Source organism: Bubalus bubalis, chromosome 24 (genome assembly GCF_019923935.1).
Source record: "Bubalus bubalis isolate 160015118507 breed Murrah chromosome 24, NDDB_SH_1, whole genome shotgun sequence".
Lineage (NCBI taxonomy): Eukaryota > Metazoa > Chordata > Mammalia > Artiodactyla > Bovidae > Bubalus > Bubalus bubalis.
The window spans coordinates 33,024,267-33,040,827 of record NC_059180.1 but is presented as its reverse complement, the minus strand read 5'-3'; the positions used below and the strand labels follow the sequence as shown (position 1 = coordinate 33,040,827).

At 37.2% G+C, this 16,561-nt stretch overlaps 1 protein-coding gene across 10 annotated transcripts in view; it reads left to right on the top strand.

The window, feature by feature from the left end:
* Positions 1-16,561, top strand: part of ATF7IP2 (activating transcription factor 7 interacting protein 2) — a 79,845-nt gene that overhangs the window by 33,723 nt on the left and 29,561 nt on the right. For all 10 annotated transcript variants that reach the window (XM_045164239.1, XM_045164236.1, XM_045164230.1 and 7 more), the window contains one exon: positions 1,823-1,980. In XM_045164239.1, coding sequence (XP_045020174.1) covers positions 1,823-1,980 — 158 coding nt within the window. The remainder of the gene's footprint in view (positions 1-1,822; positions 1,981-16,561) is intronic.

Sequence of the window (16,561 nt, the reverse complement as noted above, 5' to 3'; positions counted from 1 at the left end):
GCATCCTCTTAGCACTTATATACTTCTCAGTGTGGAGAGTATAATAATAATCTGTATTATACTGTATTTTTGTTTTCCATTAGTTCAAAATAATTTATTTCTCTTGTGGTATCGTTCTTTGATCTGTGGATTATTTAGAAGTATGTGTTTAATTTTCAGACATTTCTAGCTATCTTAATTTTATTGATATCTGTTTTGGTCAAAGAACATACTATGTAAAATTTGAACCTTGAGTTATTGACACTTAGTTTATGCCCAAGATATGCTTTCCCCTGGTGAATGTTCCATGTACACTTAAAAAGAATATTGGGTGTAATATTCTATAAGTTTCACATCAGTGCTAATTGTATCAAGATGGTTCATAGTGGTGAATCATGACTCCCAAAAGATGTCCTGACCTAATTCCCAGAACCTGTGAGTATGTTATTAAAAGAAGCTTATCAATGAGAAGATTATCCTAGTGGGCTCAATATGATCACTGGGGTCCTTATAAAAAGGAGTGAAGGTTAAAGACAGAAAATAGAGATGGGACAATGAAAGCAGAGGTTGGATGATTGCACTGAAGATGGAGGCAAGGGCTACAAGCTAAGGAATGCTGGCAGCTCCTAGAAGCTGGAAAAAAGGAAGTGGATTCTCTCCTGAAGCCTCCAGAATGGGATCCAGCCCTGCTAACAGCTTGATCTTAATAAAACCAGTTTCGAACCTCTGGCCTTCAGAAGTGTGATAGAATAAATTTCTGTTGTTTTAAACCACCTACTTTGTGGTCATTTGTTATCACAGCCTCCAAAAACTAATACAGGATATGGTACCAGGAAGTATGGTGTGCTGTTGTAACAAATGCCTAAAAATGTGGAAGTGGATTTGGAATGGTAGAGGCTGGAGGAATATTGAGGAACATGATTTTTCAAAAGCTTGGATTGCCTTGAACAGACTTAGTAGAAATATAGATGTTAAAGTCTGCAAATAAGGGCTCAGGAGGAAATGAGGAACATCTTAGAGAAACTTTATATATTTTAAGAAAATACCTAAATCTTCATAAACAGACTGTTGGTAGAAATATGGACATTTAAAAGCACTGTCCGTGAACTCAAATAAGGAACATATTATTAGAAATTGGGGAGGAGGGAGTTCTTGTTACATTGTTGGAGAAAGCTTAGCCGAAATGTAACCTACAGTGATATAACATGGAAAGCAGAATTTATAAGTGATAGCTTGTATTTTTATTAGGCTGTTGAGATTTTTGAGCAAAGTGTTGAAAGTTTGGCTTGGTTTCTTGCTTCTTACAGTAAAATGTGAGAGAGAAGAGATAAATTGAAGGAGAAACTGTTTAGCAAAAAGGAACCAGTATTTGATTTGGGAAATTATTAGATATCCAAAACTCATCAATTAGAGAAGAACAAGTTAGAAAATTGATTCATTTCTGGTCTTCACTTTATTACTATAAGTATAAAAAATAAAATTTTCTTTGTTAAAGCCGAATGTTTATTAATTCCTAAAATTCAGTGTAATAGGAATAAAATATATTCTTCTTTCTTCTGTGTCTAAGTACTTAGGTATTTGTTTTTCCTTCTTTTAAAGCTAAGAAGTTGCTTCATGTTGTCATTATTTTTATTTCTTTTGATGTATTTTTTAAAATTTTTTTTGGCAGAGTAACTGCAATCATGATCATCAGCCATTGATATACATATAATTTGTTTTACCATATGTATGCAGAAATAGTTTGAGAACAATTTCCAAGTGAAATTTTAACCTATCAATTTTGTGTAGAAGACCACAGTTGGTAACCCTCCCCTCAACTGCTTTTTCCTCACCCAATTAACAGGTTGCAAATTCAGAAACAATGAATTTGGATAAGAATCCAGAGTCAGTTAATAGTCCACAGGAAAGGAAAACTGTGAAATCTGAAACTTCTAACTATTCAGAAAAAGCAAGTGAAAAGATTAATTGGTCACGGGAACCTAATGAAGCTGTTTCTGAAAGGTAAGCATATCTATAAAAGTGCATGAACTTGCTTATCTAAATGTGTTTGTAAACACATGTACTCTTTTTCTCAATGTAAAATAGCTTAAAGCTTCCTATTTATATGAAAACTATTTTTGTCCATCATGAAGAAATTGGTTCTTCAGAAGTTTAATTGTTGTTTTAACTGTACTAAATAAAACTCTGAATTGGTTAGATGATCAGGTTTTTCACTGTGATGATTTCTATCTTTGATATGGCAACCAGAGTGATAAACTGGATCATTCCAGTAGTTTCCACTTCTACACATAGAAGAATCAAGGCCCTATGAAACAGTGATTTTTAAAAAATTACACAAAAGAGTAAGATTAGGAAAATAGTACAAGGAAAAAAGTGACTAAAATTAGTTCCCTGCATGTTGGAAGTATATAGTATCACGATAATGTCAAATTAGAGTGAATAGACTAACTTATTCATCTAATTGATCACAAAGCAACTGAGACACACCTGACCTGCAGTCTAGTTTAATAAAAGATTTGGGACTGCCAGGGAAGAAGTAATTTAGTTTAACAGAGAAGCTTGATTAGTGATCTTGGCCTGGATTGATGTTCAAGGGTAGAGGGGTGGGGACATTTTAATGAATTATTTTCACTGGTGCCTCTCAACAGTTTTTGAGCTTTATAATACTATTTATTTACTTAACATTCACTCCTTAAAATATCCTATGATTTTGCTTTTATATGGTAAATTATACCACAGCTTTTAAAAAGAGGAAACTATATAACCAAAAATAAGTGAGTTAAATAATGGCCGTTGAATAGAGACTATCACTCTTCTTCCCCAAATGACTGTGCATACTCAAGGATGCTATAAAATTGAAGAGAAGCATTTCAGATCTATGCCATTTACATGCAGTTCTGACTCTTGAGAAGAAATCCTAATGTTCCATGATATTGAGGTCTGCATTCTAGTTTGAGTCAGGAAGCTGCTGTGAAGAAGACATGTACTTAGTTGGCAAAGAAAAAAGTCACATTTCTTTTTTTTTTTTTAAGAGTCACATTTCAATGAGTCTTTATTACTGCCACTTACTGATGCCTGTGCTGAGACTCATAAAGTGACAAAAAAGAAAAATAAAATGCTATTAATAGAAGAAAAACGTGAAGACACCATTAAAATAACATTTTATATGCTGATATGCAAAATTTATCAATGGCTTATATCTATGATACGAACAAGTCACCTTTCCATGCTCTATAATGAAAGCAGAATGTACAATGTATGAAACTATATTAGGCAGCACTCTCAGCCCAAGGTGAGTGTGAGAATAGATGTATACAAGAAATGTGCAACTTGACCCTGTAAGTAAGTAGGTGAGGTTCAGTGGTGAGTTTTAAAAAACATTTAAGGAAGAAATAATACCAGTTTTAAACAAACCATACCAAATATAAAAATAAGAGGGACTATTCTCCAGTTCATTTCATGAGACTAGATACTAAAGTGTATTAACTCTGACACATTGATAATGAAATCAATTGTAGAATTTTACAGAGATGGAAATTACAGTTTATTTTTACCCACAGAATGATTCAAATAATCCTAAACAAGAGATCAGTAAACCAAATTCAACAATATATAAAAGTTGAGTTTGTTCCAGGAATGCTGCAATGTTGGTTTAACAATAATGAGTTAAGTAATGTGCTAGGAGAGTCATCATCAGCTCACAATAGATGTAGGATTTGATAAAATATCTGTTTTATGATTAAAAACAAATTCTTAACAAACTTGGAATAAGAGGTAACTTCCTTAATCTAATAAAGAGTATCTATGCTGCTGCTGCTAAGTCACTTCAGTCATGAAGTGCTGTGCGACTCTGTGTGACCCCATAGACGGCAGCCCACCAGGCTCCCTCATCCCTGGGATTCTCCAGGCAAGAATACTGGAATGGGTTGCCATTTCCTTCTCCATTGCATGAAAGTGAAGTCGCTGAGTTGTGTCCAACTCTTAGTGACCCCATGGACTGCAGCCTACCAGGCTCCTCCGTCTGTGGGATTTGCCAGGCAAAGAGTACTGGAGTGGGTTGCCATTGCCTTCTCTGAAAGAGTATCTATAAAAACCCTAAAACTAATCTGATAGTGAAATATGGGAAATATTCCCTTTGAGATAAAAATAGAAGGGTGCCTGCTGTTACCACTTTAATGTTATGCTGATATCTTGGCTAATGCAAAAAAGAAAGAAAGAAAAATATAAAAGATTAAAAAAAACAGTAAATATTATTGCAGAGATGATTGGGGTATTATATATATGTAGAAAATCCAATGGAACTTACAGATAAATTATTAGGATTAATTAGGGTTTAGCACAATTGCTAAACTCAAGTATATAAGAAATCAGTTGTATTCTTATATACCAAATACGGGCTTCCTGATGGCTAACACAGTAAAGAATCTGCCTGCAATGCAGGAGAGCCAGGTTCTATCCCTGTGTTGGGAAGATCCCCTGGAGAAAAGAATGGCTATCCATTCCAGTATTCTTGCCTTGAGAATTTCATAGACAGAGGAGGCTGGTAAGCTACAGTCAGTGGAGTCCTAAAGAGCTGGACACGTGACTGAATGGCTAGCACACATACGAGATATAAAAAATTAGGAAATGAAAAAAATTTTAACATAATAGTATTAAATATATCAAGTACCTAGAAATACAATTATCAGGCATGTAATAACTCTGAAGAGAAGAGAATTTGCTCAGTCGTCTCCGACTCTTTGCAACCCCATGGACCGTAGCCCACCAGACTCCTTGGTCCATGGGATTTTCCAGGCATGAATACTGGAGTGGGTTGCCGTTTGCTTCTCCAAGGGATCTTCCCGACCCAGGGATCGAACCCAGGTCTCCCACATTGTAGGCAGACGCTTTACCATCCAAGCTACCAGGGAAGCCAATAACTCTGAAGGAAATTACAAAACTTTGAGATATTAAAGAAGAATTCACTAAGAAATGTACCATGTTTATGCTTTGGACAATGCAGTATTTGAAATTGCTGTTACTTTCATTCAAATTAATTTATAGAGTAAAATTTCAATAAGTTTCATAGTGTGCAATTTTATGGAACTTGACAAGTTGATTTAATTCTAAAATGGTAAGATAAATGCAGTGGGTTAAGAGGTCAAGATACCTTTTAAACAGAGAAACAAACTAAAAGGAGTTTGGCATCAGACATCAGAACGTTATGAAACTGCAGTAATTAGGATAATGTGATATTGGCAAGTGCTGGAATAGAGCTATGTAACAGTACCTGGAAACCTCTACATCGATATATTTGTGGTTTGTGTTGGAGATTGTACAGCAGATCATTGGGGAAATGATTAACGTTTCAGTTCAGTTCAGTCTTAGTCGTGTCCGACTCTTTGTGACCCCATGCACTGCAGCATGCCAGACTTCCCTGTCCATCACCAACTCCCAGAGCTTGCTCAAACTCATGTCCATCAAGTCGGTGATGCCGTCCAATCATCTCATCCTCTGTCGTCCACTTCTCCTCACGCCTTCAGTCTTTCCGAGCATCAGGGTCTTTTCCAATGAGTCAGTTCTTTGCATCAGGTGGCCAAAGTATTGTAACTTTAGCATCAGTCCTTCCAATGAATATTCAGGACTGATTTCCTTTAGGATTGACTGGTTTTATCTCCTTGCAGTCCAAGGGACTCTCGAGTCTTCTCTAATACCACAGTTCAAAAGCATCAGTTTTTCAGCACTCACCTTTCTTTATGGTCCAACTCTCACATGCATATAAGACTTCTGGAGAAACCATAGCTTTCATGAGAGCTTTGTTGGCAAAGTAATGTTTCTGCTTTTTAATATGCTGTCTAGGTTGATCATAGCTTTTCTTCCAAGGAGCAAGCATCTTTTAATTTCATGGCTGCAGTCACCATCTGCAGTGATTTTGGAGCCCAAGAAAATAAACTCTGTCACTGTTTCCATTGTCTTTTTCCACCTATTTGCCAAGAAGTGATGGGACCAGATGCCATGATCTTCGTTTTTTGAATGGTGAGGTTTAAGCCAGCTTTTTCACTCTCCTCTTTCACTTTCATCAAGAGGCTCTTCAGTACCTCTACGCTTTGTGCCATAAGGGTGGTGTCATCTGCATATCTGAGGTTATTGATATTTCTCACCCAATCTTGAATCCAGCATGTGCTTCATCCAGCCCAGCATTTCCCATGATGTACTCTGCATATAAATTAAATAAATAGGGTGACAATATACAGCCTTGACGTACTCCTTTCCCAATTTGCAACCAGTCCATTGTTCAATGTCTGGTTCTAACTGTTGCTTCTTGACCTGCATACAGATTTCTCAGGAAGCAAGTAAGGTGGTCTGGTATTCCCATCTCTTTAAGAATTTAACACAGTATATTATGATCCACACAGTCAAAGGCTTTGGCGTAGTCAGTAAAGCAGAAATAGATGTTTTTCTGGAACTGTCTTGCCTTTTCTGTGATCCAACGGATGTTGGCAATTTGATCTCTGGTTCCTCTGCCTTTTCTAAATCCAGTGTGAACATCTGGAAGTTCATGATTTATGTACTGTTGAAGCCTGACTTGGAGAATTTTGAGCATCACTTTGCTAGCATGTGAGATGAGCACAATTGTGTGGTAGTTTGAGCATTCTTTGGCATTGCCTTTCTTTGGAATTGGAATGAAAACTGACCTTTTCCAGTCCTATGGCCACTGTTGAATTTTCCAAATTTGCTGGCATACTGAGTGCAACACTTTCACAGCATCATCTTTCAGGATTTGAAATAGCGCAACTGGAATTCCACTAGCTTTGTTCGTAGTGATGCTTCCTAATTCCCACTTGACTTCACACTCAGAGATGTCTGGCTCTAGGTGAGTGATCCCACCATCATGTTTATCTGGGTCATTAAGATCTTTTTTGTACAGTTCTTCTGTGTATTCTTGCTGCCTCTTCTTACTGTCTTCTGCTTCTGTTAGGTCCATACGATTTCTGTCCTTTATCGAGCCCATCTTTGCATGAAATGTTCCCTTGGTATCTCTAATTTTCTTGAAGAGATCTCTAGTCTTTCCCATTCTATTGTTTTCCTGTTTCCTTGCACTGTTCACTTAGTAAGGCTTTCTTATCTCTCCCTGTTATTCTTTGGAGCTTTGCATTCAGATGGGTATATTTTTCCTTTTCTCCTTTGCCTTTTGCTTCTCTTTTTTTCTCAGCTATTTGTAAGGTCTCTTCAGACAACCATTTTACCTTTTTGCATTTCTTTTTCTTGGAGATGGTTTTGATCACCACCTCCTATAAAATGTTAAGAACCACTGCCCATAGTTCTTCAGGCCCTCTGTCTATCAGATCTAATCTCTTGAATCTATTTGTCACTTTCACTGTATATTTGTAAGGGAGTTGATTTAGGTCATACCTGAATGACCTAGTAGTTTTCCCTACTTTCTTCACTTAAGGTCTGAATTTTGCAATAAGAAGTTTGTGATCTGAGCCACAGTCAACTCCCGGTCTTGTTTTTGCTGACTGTATAGAGCTTCTCCAGTTTTGGCTGCAAAGAATATAATCAGTCTGATTTTGGTATTGACTATCTGGTGATGTCCATGTGTAGAGCTGTCTCTCATGTTGGAAGAGGGGGTCTTCTATAAATGGTCAATAAACATATGACAAGGTGCTCATCTTAACTAAGTAATCAGGGAAATGTGAATTAAAACCACATTGAGATACCATTTCATATTGGTTAAGGAAAAGCTTCCCTCATAGCTCAGTTGGTAAAGAATCCACCTGCTATGTGGGAAACCCTGGTTCAATTCCTGGGTTGGGAAAATCCACTGGAGAAGGGTACCCACTCCAGTATTCATGGGCTTACCTTGTGGCTCAGCTGGTAAAGAATCCACCTGCAATGCAGGATACCTGGGTTGGAAAGATCCCCTAGAGAAGGGAAAGGCTACCCACTCCAGTGTTCTGTCCTGGAGAATTTTACAGACTATGTATAGTCCATGGGATCGCAAAGAGTCGGACACGACTGAGTTTACTTTTTCAAGAAAAAGTAAAACATTTTAAATTCTGACAGTACCAAGTATTGATGAGGGTTTGAGATAGAGAATTGGTTTTATTTAATATTTTGTTGTTGGGTGAGTAAACTGGTATGGTTCTTCAGAAAAAATTTGGCATTATCTAGAAATATTGAAGATATGAATGTCCTTTGTCCTAACAGTTTTATCCCTTGATAAATACCCTAGCTAGAAACATGTACACATGTGCAATAGGATATATATATATATTTAGGAATGTTTATTAGCAGCATTTTCATAGTAGCTAAAAACCAGAAGGAAAAAAGTCCATCTACAGTATACCAGAAGAATAATTGCTGTAAATCTATACAGTGGAATTCTGTACATTAACAAAAATGAACTACAGTCAATGTAACCACATGAATTACTTGCACAACAAACATGATTGAAAGGAGTATACAAGGAATAGTGTGATTCCAATTCAAATGAAGTTCATCCAGCAAAAACTATGTTATTTATGGATTCAGAGGTAGATAGTGAATCCAAAGAGTAAAAAACGGGATTAGTACCACAAATGCTATTTATGGAGGAGATTTATGATTCAGGATAGAGGCATGTGGATTTCTGCAGTGCTAATAGTTTCAAATATATTTATCTAAGTAGGGGCTATGTGAATACTAGCTTTATAATTATTAAGCTGAGCATGTATTTTTAATCCAACCTGAATATAATTATTAATTAGAAATTTTAGATTATGTTTAATGTAATCCTACTGCTTTATGTTGGCTCATAACTGTAATCTTTAATACTTGTTTTCTATTTGTCCATTATTTTTGATACTTTTCCCTCATCTATGTATTTTTCTCTACTTACGTGACTCTTCTTTTGGATTTCTTTTTTTTTCCATTCCACATTTCCTCATTAATTACACATCTTTCAACCTTTAGGAAAACACATCTTTCAACCTAAAGGATAACCTTTAGAAGTTTTCCTGAAGATCATGATATGTATTCTTGACTCTAACATTAGAGTCTAATATGAATTGCTACTTTTACCATTTTATAGACAGTGCGTGACCTTAGAACACTTTTTAACTCCATTCACTGCTTCCTTCCCTTTGTTTGTTTCATGCATTTGAGTTTTACATTATTTTAAATCTCATAAGACAATATCATTACTTTGTACAGTCGTTCAGTTCAGTTCAGTCGCTCAGTCGTGTCCGACTCTTTACGACCCTATGAATTGCAGCACACCAGGCCTCCCTGTCCATCTCCAACTCCCGTTGTTTACCCAAACTCATGTCCATCGAGTCAGTGATGCCATCCAGCCATCTCATTCTCTGTCATCCACTTCTTCTCCTGGCCCCAGTCCCTCCCAGCATCAGGGTCTTTTCCAGTGAGTCAACTCTTCACATGAGGTGGCCAAAGTATTCGAGTTTCAGCTTCAGCATTAGTGCTTCCAGTGAACACCTAGGACTGATCTCCTTTAGAATGGACTGGTTGGATCTTCTTGCAGTCCAAGGAACTCTCGAGTCTTCTCCAGCACCACAGTTCAAAAGCATCAATTCTTTGGCACTCAACTTTCTTCACAGTCCAACTCTCACATCCGTACATGACCACAGGAAAAACCATAGCCTTGACTAGACAGACCTTTGTTGGCAAAGTAATGTCTCTGCTTTTTAATATGCTGTCTAGGTTGGTCACAACTTCCCTTCCAAGGAGTAAGCATCTTTTCATTTCATGGCTGCAGTCACCATCTGCAGTGATTTTGGAGCCCCAAAAAATAAACTCTGACACTGTTTCCACTGTTTCCCCATCTATTTCCCATGAAGTTGTGGGACCAGATGCCATGATCTTCGTTTTCTGAATGTTGAGCTTTAAGCCAACTTTTTCACTTTCCTCTTTCACTTTCATCAAGAGGCTTTGGAGTTCCTCTTCACTTTCTGCCATAAGGGTGGTGTCATCTGCATATCTGAGGTTATTGATATTTCTCCCGGCAATGTTGATTCCAGCTTGTGCTTCTTCCAGCCCAGTGTTTCTCATGATGTACTCTGCATATAAGTTAAATAAGCAGGGTGACAATATACAGCCTTTTCCTATTTGGAACCAGTCTGTTGTTCCATGTCCAGTTTTAACTGTTGCTTCCTGACCTGCATATAGGTTTCTCAAGAGGTAGGTCATTCACTTAAAGAGTTCCTCAAATATGATTGACTCTTGAACAATAACAGTTTGAACTGCTCAGTGTTCTTATATACATGGATATAATGGATTTTTTCCCAGTAAAAATTGTACCTGTAAGCAAATATGAATCTCTCAGTTTCATTTTTGATGTCTAATGTTAATAATACATATACTATCTATGGTATTTTGTATCTTATAGGACAAATATTGATGTAGGTATTGACAGACAATTCATCTTGTAAACAGACTATGTAAATTTACAGTATCAGTAAATACAGAAGAGTACTATAACTGTATTTTCCTTATGATTTTCTTAATATTTTCTATAACCTGCTTTATTGAAAGAATACAGTATATAATATAACATACAAAATATATGTTAACTGACTATTTATGTTACCAGTAAGGCTTCTTGTCAATAGTAGTCTATTACTAGCTTTTGTTTTTGTTGTTGTTTAGTCATAAAGTCTGGAGAAGGCAATGGCACCCCACTCCAGTACTCTTGCCTGAAAAATCCCATGGATGGAGGAGCCTGGTAGGCTGCAGTCCATGGGGTCGCTAGGAGTCGGACACGACTGAGCGACTTCACTTTCACTTTTCAGTTTCATGCATTGGAGAAGGAAATGGCAACCCGCTCCAGTGTTCTTGCCTGGAGAATCCCAGGGACGGGGGAGCCTGGTGAGCTGCCGTCTATGGGGTCACACAGAGTCCGACATGACTGAAGCGACTTAGCAGCAGCAGTCAAAAAGTCATGTCCATGTTTCATCATAAAGTCGAAAGTCACGTCTTTCAACACCATGGACGGTAGCCCACCAAGCTCCTCTGTCTATGGAATTTCCCAGGCAAGAATAATGGAGTAGGTTGCCATATCCTTCCTCAGGGGATCTTCCCAACCTGGGGCTCGAACGTAGGTCTCCTGCTTGGCAGGCAGATTCTTTACTACTGAGCCACCTACGAGGCCCATTACTAGTTTTGAGGGGAGTCAGAAGTTTATACTTGGATTGCAACTGCAAGGGGGGCTGGCACCCCTAACACCCTCATTGTGTAAGAGTGAACTGTATTGACCTTTTCTGTTGTTCTTCATTTCTTCCTGTATTTCCATCAAGGATACTTTTTCTTCTGCCTCAAGAATTCCATTTAATTTAAATTTTAATTTTAAATTCCATTTAAAATTTATTTTTAAAATTCTGCCCAGGACATTTTATTTGTCTGGAGAAAATTTCATATGTCTTTATTTTTAAATGTTTTAACCTGGTATTGAATTATAAGTTGGAAAAAAAAAAAAGAATTATAAGTTGGCAGTTATTTTTAGCACTTTCAAGATGTCATTACCTTGTTTTCAGACTTTTATAATTGCTATTGAATAGTTAGATATCCATCTTATTGTTCATTCTTTGAGGATAGTGTGTGTATTTCTGTAGCTGTTTTCAAGATAGTCTGTATATATCTTTGATTTTCATCAGTCATATTCTGTCATGTGGAGGGAGAATAGTTTATCCTGATTGGAGCTCAAAGTTCTTGAATCTGTAACTTCATGTCTTTCCATTATCTTTGAAAACTTCTTGGCTATTTTCCTTTTAGATACTGGTTTTGCACCATCCTGTCTCTTCTCCCCTTCTGGTATTCCAGTTATATTCTTCTCTGTACACTCCATCTTTTTTGTTCTCTGTGCTAGTTCCACTATTTTCTAATTTATTTATTCTCTCTTCAGCTGTATCCAAGTGGCTGTTAAGTACTCATGTATTTAGTTCTTAGTTTCAGTTTAATTTTCCAATCTCCTCTTCCCATTGGATCCATTTTTAATAGATTTAAGTAAGTCCTGTGCTAAAATTCATCTTGTCATCACATGTTGAACATTTAATTGCTATTATTTTCTGATTTATTTTTTATTACTCGTATCTGGGTCACTCTGAGCTCTTTCTGTTTACTGAACGTCGTCTTTGCCTTGTTTCTTTTATTTATATACTTATGGCTGCACTGGGTCTTCATTGCTTTGCACGTGCGTTCTCTAGTTGTGGCAAGTGGTAGCTGTTCTTGGCTGTGGTCCCCTGGCTTCTCATTGTAATGGCTTCTCTTATGGCTCTAGGCCCACGGACTCCAGTAGTTGCAGCATGGAGGCTCAGTAGTTGCGGCTTGTGGGCTCTACAGCACCAGCTCAGTAGTTGTGGTACACAGGTTTAGTTGTTCTGCAGCATGTAGAATCTTCCTGGACCAGGCAGGGGTCGAACTTTTGTCCCTTGCACTGAGAAGTGGATTCTTATCCACTGTGCCACCAGGGAAGTCCGCTCTATTTCTTATTATACTTACTGATTTTTGTTGTTTGAATCTTGGACATTATGTATTAAAAATTATGGAGGCTCTAAATGATATTATCTTTTATCAGAGTGAATTCATCCTATATTCTGGCAGGAGGCAGAGACAGGGACACAGCCTCTTTTACTGGTTTTAAAATGTACCCATAAATTCTTTGATAGTCCTGGTGGCTCAGACAATAACCCACCACAGTATTCATACCTGGAGGATCCCATGGACAGAGGAGCCTGGCAGGCTACAGTCCATGGGGTCCAAAAAATCGGACATGACTGAGCGTCTAATACTTGAACTTTCCCATTATAAGGTAGAGCCTAATTCCTGGCTTGGGCTGTACTTAGTAGTGACAGCAAATAAGATACAAAAGTGGCAAAGTGACACTATGTAACTAAATCACTAAAGACATTGTAGGTTTCTCTCTCTTGGATTGCTTGCTCTGGGGCAGGTTAAATACCATAATAATATGGGGACAAGATAGGTTTCTTGAGGACATCAAGCAGCCTGTGCTGTCACACATGGTGAAGCGCCTGGCCAAGTCATGGCCAGGACATGCCGCCCCAGTCATGTCTTCCAATGACTGTAGCCCCTGCCAGCATGCTGACTGTGAGCTCGTGAGATATCCTGAGCCTAAACCCCGCAACTATACAGTTCTCTACGTTTCCTGTAGAAACTGTGAGGTAATAAATGTTATTTTTTATAGCCATTATGTTTGGGGATAAATTGTTATATAGCAATAGGTAAATAGTACAACATTTCAATCCAATTGGGAATTGAGCAGACCTGAGGCTGGTTTCCAGTTTTTGGACTCAACTTATTCTGATTTTCCTCCATTCCTGTGGTCTAGCTGTTGTTTTTTTTTAAGCTGATCTTGGTATTCCAATTTTGTCCCCCCGGTACAATTCACTTTGATATCAGTCACTTTGCTCTTGGCATCTTTGTATTCCTGTGTGGTTTAGTTGGCAGATGCCTTGAGAAGACATCAGTGGTAAGTGTCTAGCCCACTTCTTTCTGGGATCTTTATAGTTCCTTATATCCTGGCTTTCATCAGAGCTTTCTGATGTCTTCAAACAGATATTTTAATTTTTCTTTCTTAAAAAAAATTTTTTAATATAGCTTCTTAAATTGTTCAAATGTGGGGGCCTCCCTCCATCGTAGCTATTCTACATAGCAATTTATGTATGTAAATTTTCTATACATAGTAATTTATTTAAAAATTTTTAGAATATTTGAGAAATAAAGGAGCTTTTTAAAAAGTAAAGGGAAAATATTCTTTCTTTTTTATAACTCTAGAGAAAGCTATGAGACTTTATTTTTTTTTAATTTTATTTTATTTTTAAACTTTACATAATTGTATTAGTTTTGCCAAATATCAAAATGAATCCGCCACAGGTATACATGTGTTCCCCATCCTGAACCCTCCTCCCTCCTCCCTCCCCATACCATCCCTCTGGGTCGTCCCAGTGCACCAGCCCCAAGCATCCAGTATCGTGCATCGAACCTGGACTGGCAACTCGTTTCATACATGATATGAGACTTTGTAATTGTTTCTTCTGATACCTCAGGTGTTGAAGGAATTAGTGCCACTTCTAACTTTCTGTGTTTATAGTAATGGTTTAAGTATTTTCTTTTTAGAGTGTGAAAAAAAAAAAAAAAGGCAGTAACAGCTGAGCCAGAAAGCTCATAGAAGAGAAGGCTTGTGAACCAGAATATGTATGTGATGCATACATATTTACTTGCGTAAATAGAAAGAAAATGCCTTTATATGCAATCGTTTCCAAAGATGAAAAGCATCACGGTCTAAGGCACCCAAAAACAGACCACTTCACCAGTGTTGATGCAATGAAACATTACTATTGTCTAAAAAATAAGCCTTACATTGAACTTCATGTGAAGAAATGTTTGCAGAGATACAAAGGAGAAAATAGTAGTTACCAGCCATAGTATAAAACTTTCTGCTATTTTGCATGTGCTCCTTCCTATTCATTATTAATACTTATTTAATCTTACATATATCTCTTTAACCAAGTTTCCTGCCCCCCAAACACTCAGCTAGTTAAATAAATGGCAGAGCCAGGATTTAGACCCAATTTTGTCTCCGGATCCCTGCTACTAGGCTACTTTATTGTAACATTACCTGGAGAACTTTAATTACTAATTTTAGACACAGAAGTTTTTCTCCAAGGTAGAGTATAAGTAGAAACATAGGTGCATCTAGAAGACCATGAAAATCATCAGTGTCCTCAGTTTTCCTCCCAGGTATGGTTTCTTTAGAAAAGAGCCATCACTGGAACCAGTCAGTGGAACAGTTACATATGAAAGTTACATACATTAAATGTTTGTGGAATTACAGTCTTTAGTGGAATTCATATAGATATATAAATGAATTTCTCAAGGTAAGCATTAGTAACTTCACATGTACTCACAAATTTTAAAATAACATTGACATATAATGCCTACTGAAAAGTGCACAAATAGTAAATGTATAGCTTTGACAAAGTAAACACATATTGAAAATATCACCCAGATGAAAAAAAACAACAGTGACATCTGTTCTGCCTCATGCCAGTCACCAGCCCCACCCTTAGTGCACTGACATCAGTAAACATCATCCTAACTTCTGACCCCATGAATTGTTTTTATTTCCTTTTCATCTTTATGTAAATGGAATCATACTTAATGAACTTTGATTTCTTGCCTCTTTTACCCAGATTTGTGTGTTGAGAGATTCATCCATGCTGTTGCTTAGCAACAATGATTTGATCATTTTTATTGCTGTATAATGTCCATCATATGAATATACCACAACTTACTCCATTCACAACTCTTGATGGACGTCTAAGTTATTTGCAGATGGGAAAATTATGATTAGTGCTGCTCTGAACATTCTTTTGCATGTCTGTTGGTGAATGTGTGTGTGTGTGTATATATATATATATACATACACACACATTTCTGTTGGACGTTTGACTAGAAGTGGAATTGGTAGATCATAGAATATGTGTATTCTCAGATTTGATACTACTAAACACTTTGCCAAAGAAGTTGTATCAAGTTACTCTCCCAATGAGAGTATATGAGGTGTTTGTTATTCCATGTCCTTGCCAACACTGGTATTATCTGCCCTTTTCACTTTAGCCTCACGGTATGTTTATAGTGTCACTTATGAGCATGCCTTGTTTCATCATGCTTTGCTTTATTTTGCTTCACAGATATTGTTTTTTTTTTTTTTTACACATTGAAAGTTCATGGCAGCCCTGCATCAGACAAGTCTGTTGGCACTATTTTTCTAATAGCATTTGCTCACTTTGTGTCTGTGTCATATTTTGGCAGTTCTCACAATATTTCATACTTTCCCATTATTATTATATTGCTATGGTGATTTGTAATAAGTGATCTTTGATATTACTATTCTATTTGTTTTCAGTTGCCACAAACCATACTCATATAAGACATCAAACTTAATAAATATGTGCATTCTGACTGCTCCACTGACCCCATCTGTCTCCCTCTCCTTGGGCCTTCCTTCTGCCTGAGATTTAACAATATTGAAATTAGGCTAATGAATAATAACCCTACAATGGCCTTTTAAGTGTTGAAGTGAAAAGAAGACCCACATATCTCTCACTTGTAAGTCAAAGGCTAGAAATGATTAAGCTTAGTGAGTAGGGCATGTTAGAAACTTTGAGATGGGCAGAAAACTAGGCCTCTTGCACCAAATGGTTGGCCAAGCTGTGATTGATGAGTGCAAAGGAGAAGTTCTCTAAGGAAATTAACCGTGCTACTCCAGAGCACGTGAATGACAAGAAAGAAGCGACCTTATTGCTGATATAGAGAAAGTTTTAAAGGCCTGGATAAGATCAACCAGAACATTAGCTTAAGCCAAAGCCTAACCCAGAGCAATGCTCTAACTTCAGTTCTGTGAAGGATTAGAGTGATGATGAGGAAGCTGCAGAAAAAATGTTTCAGAGGTTGGTTCATGAGGTTTAAGGGAAAAAAACCATATCCATAACATAAAGTGGGAGGTTAAGCAGAAAGTGCTGATATAGATGTTGCAGTAAACTATCCAGAAGATCTGCCAAAGATAATTAACAAAGATGGTAACATT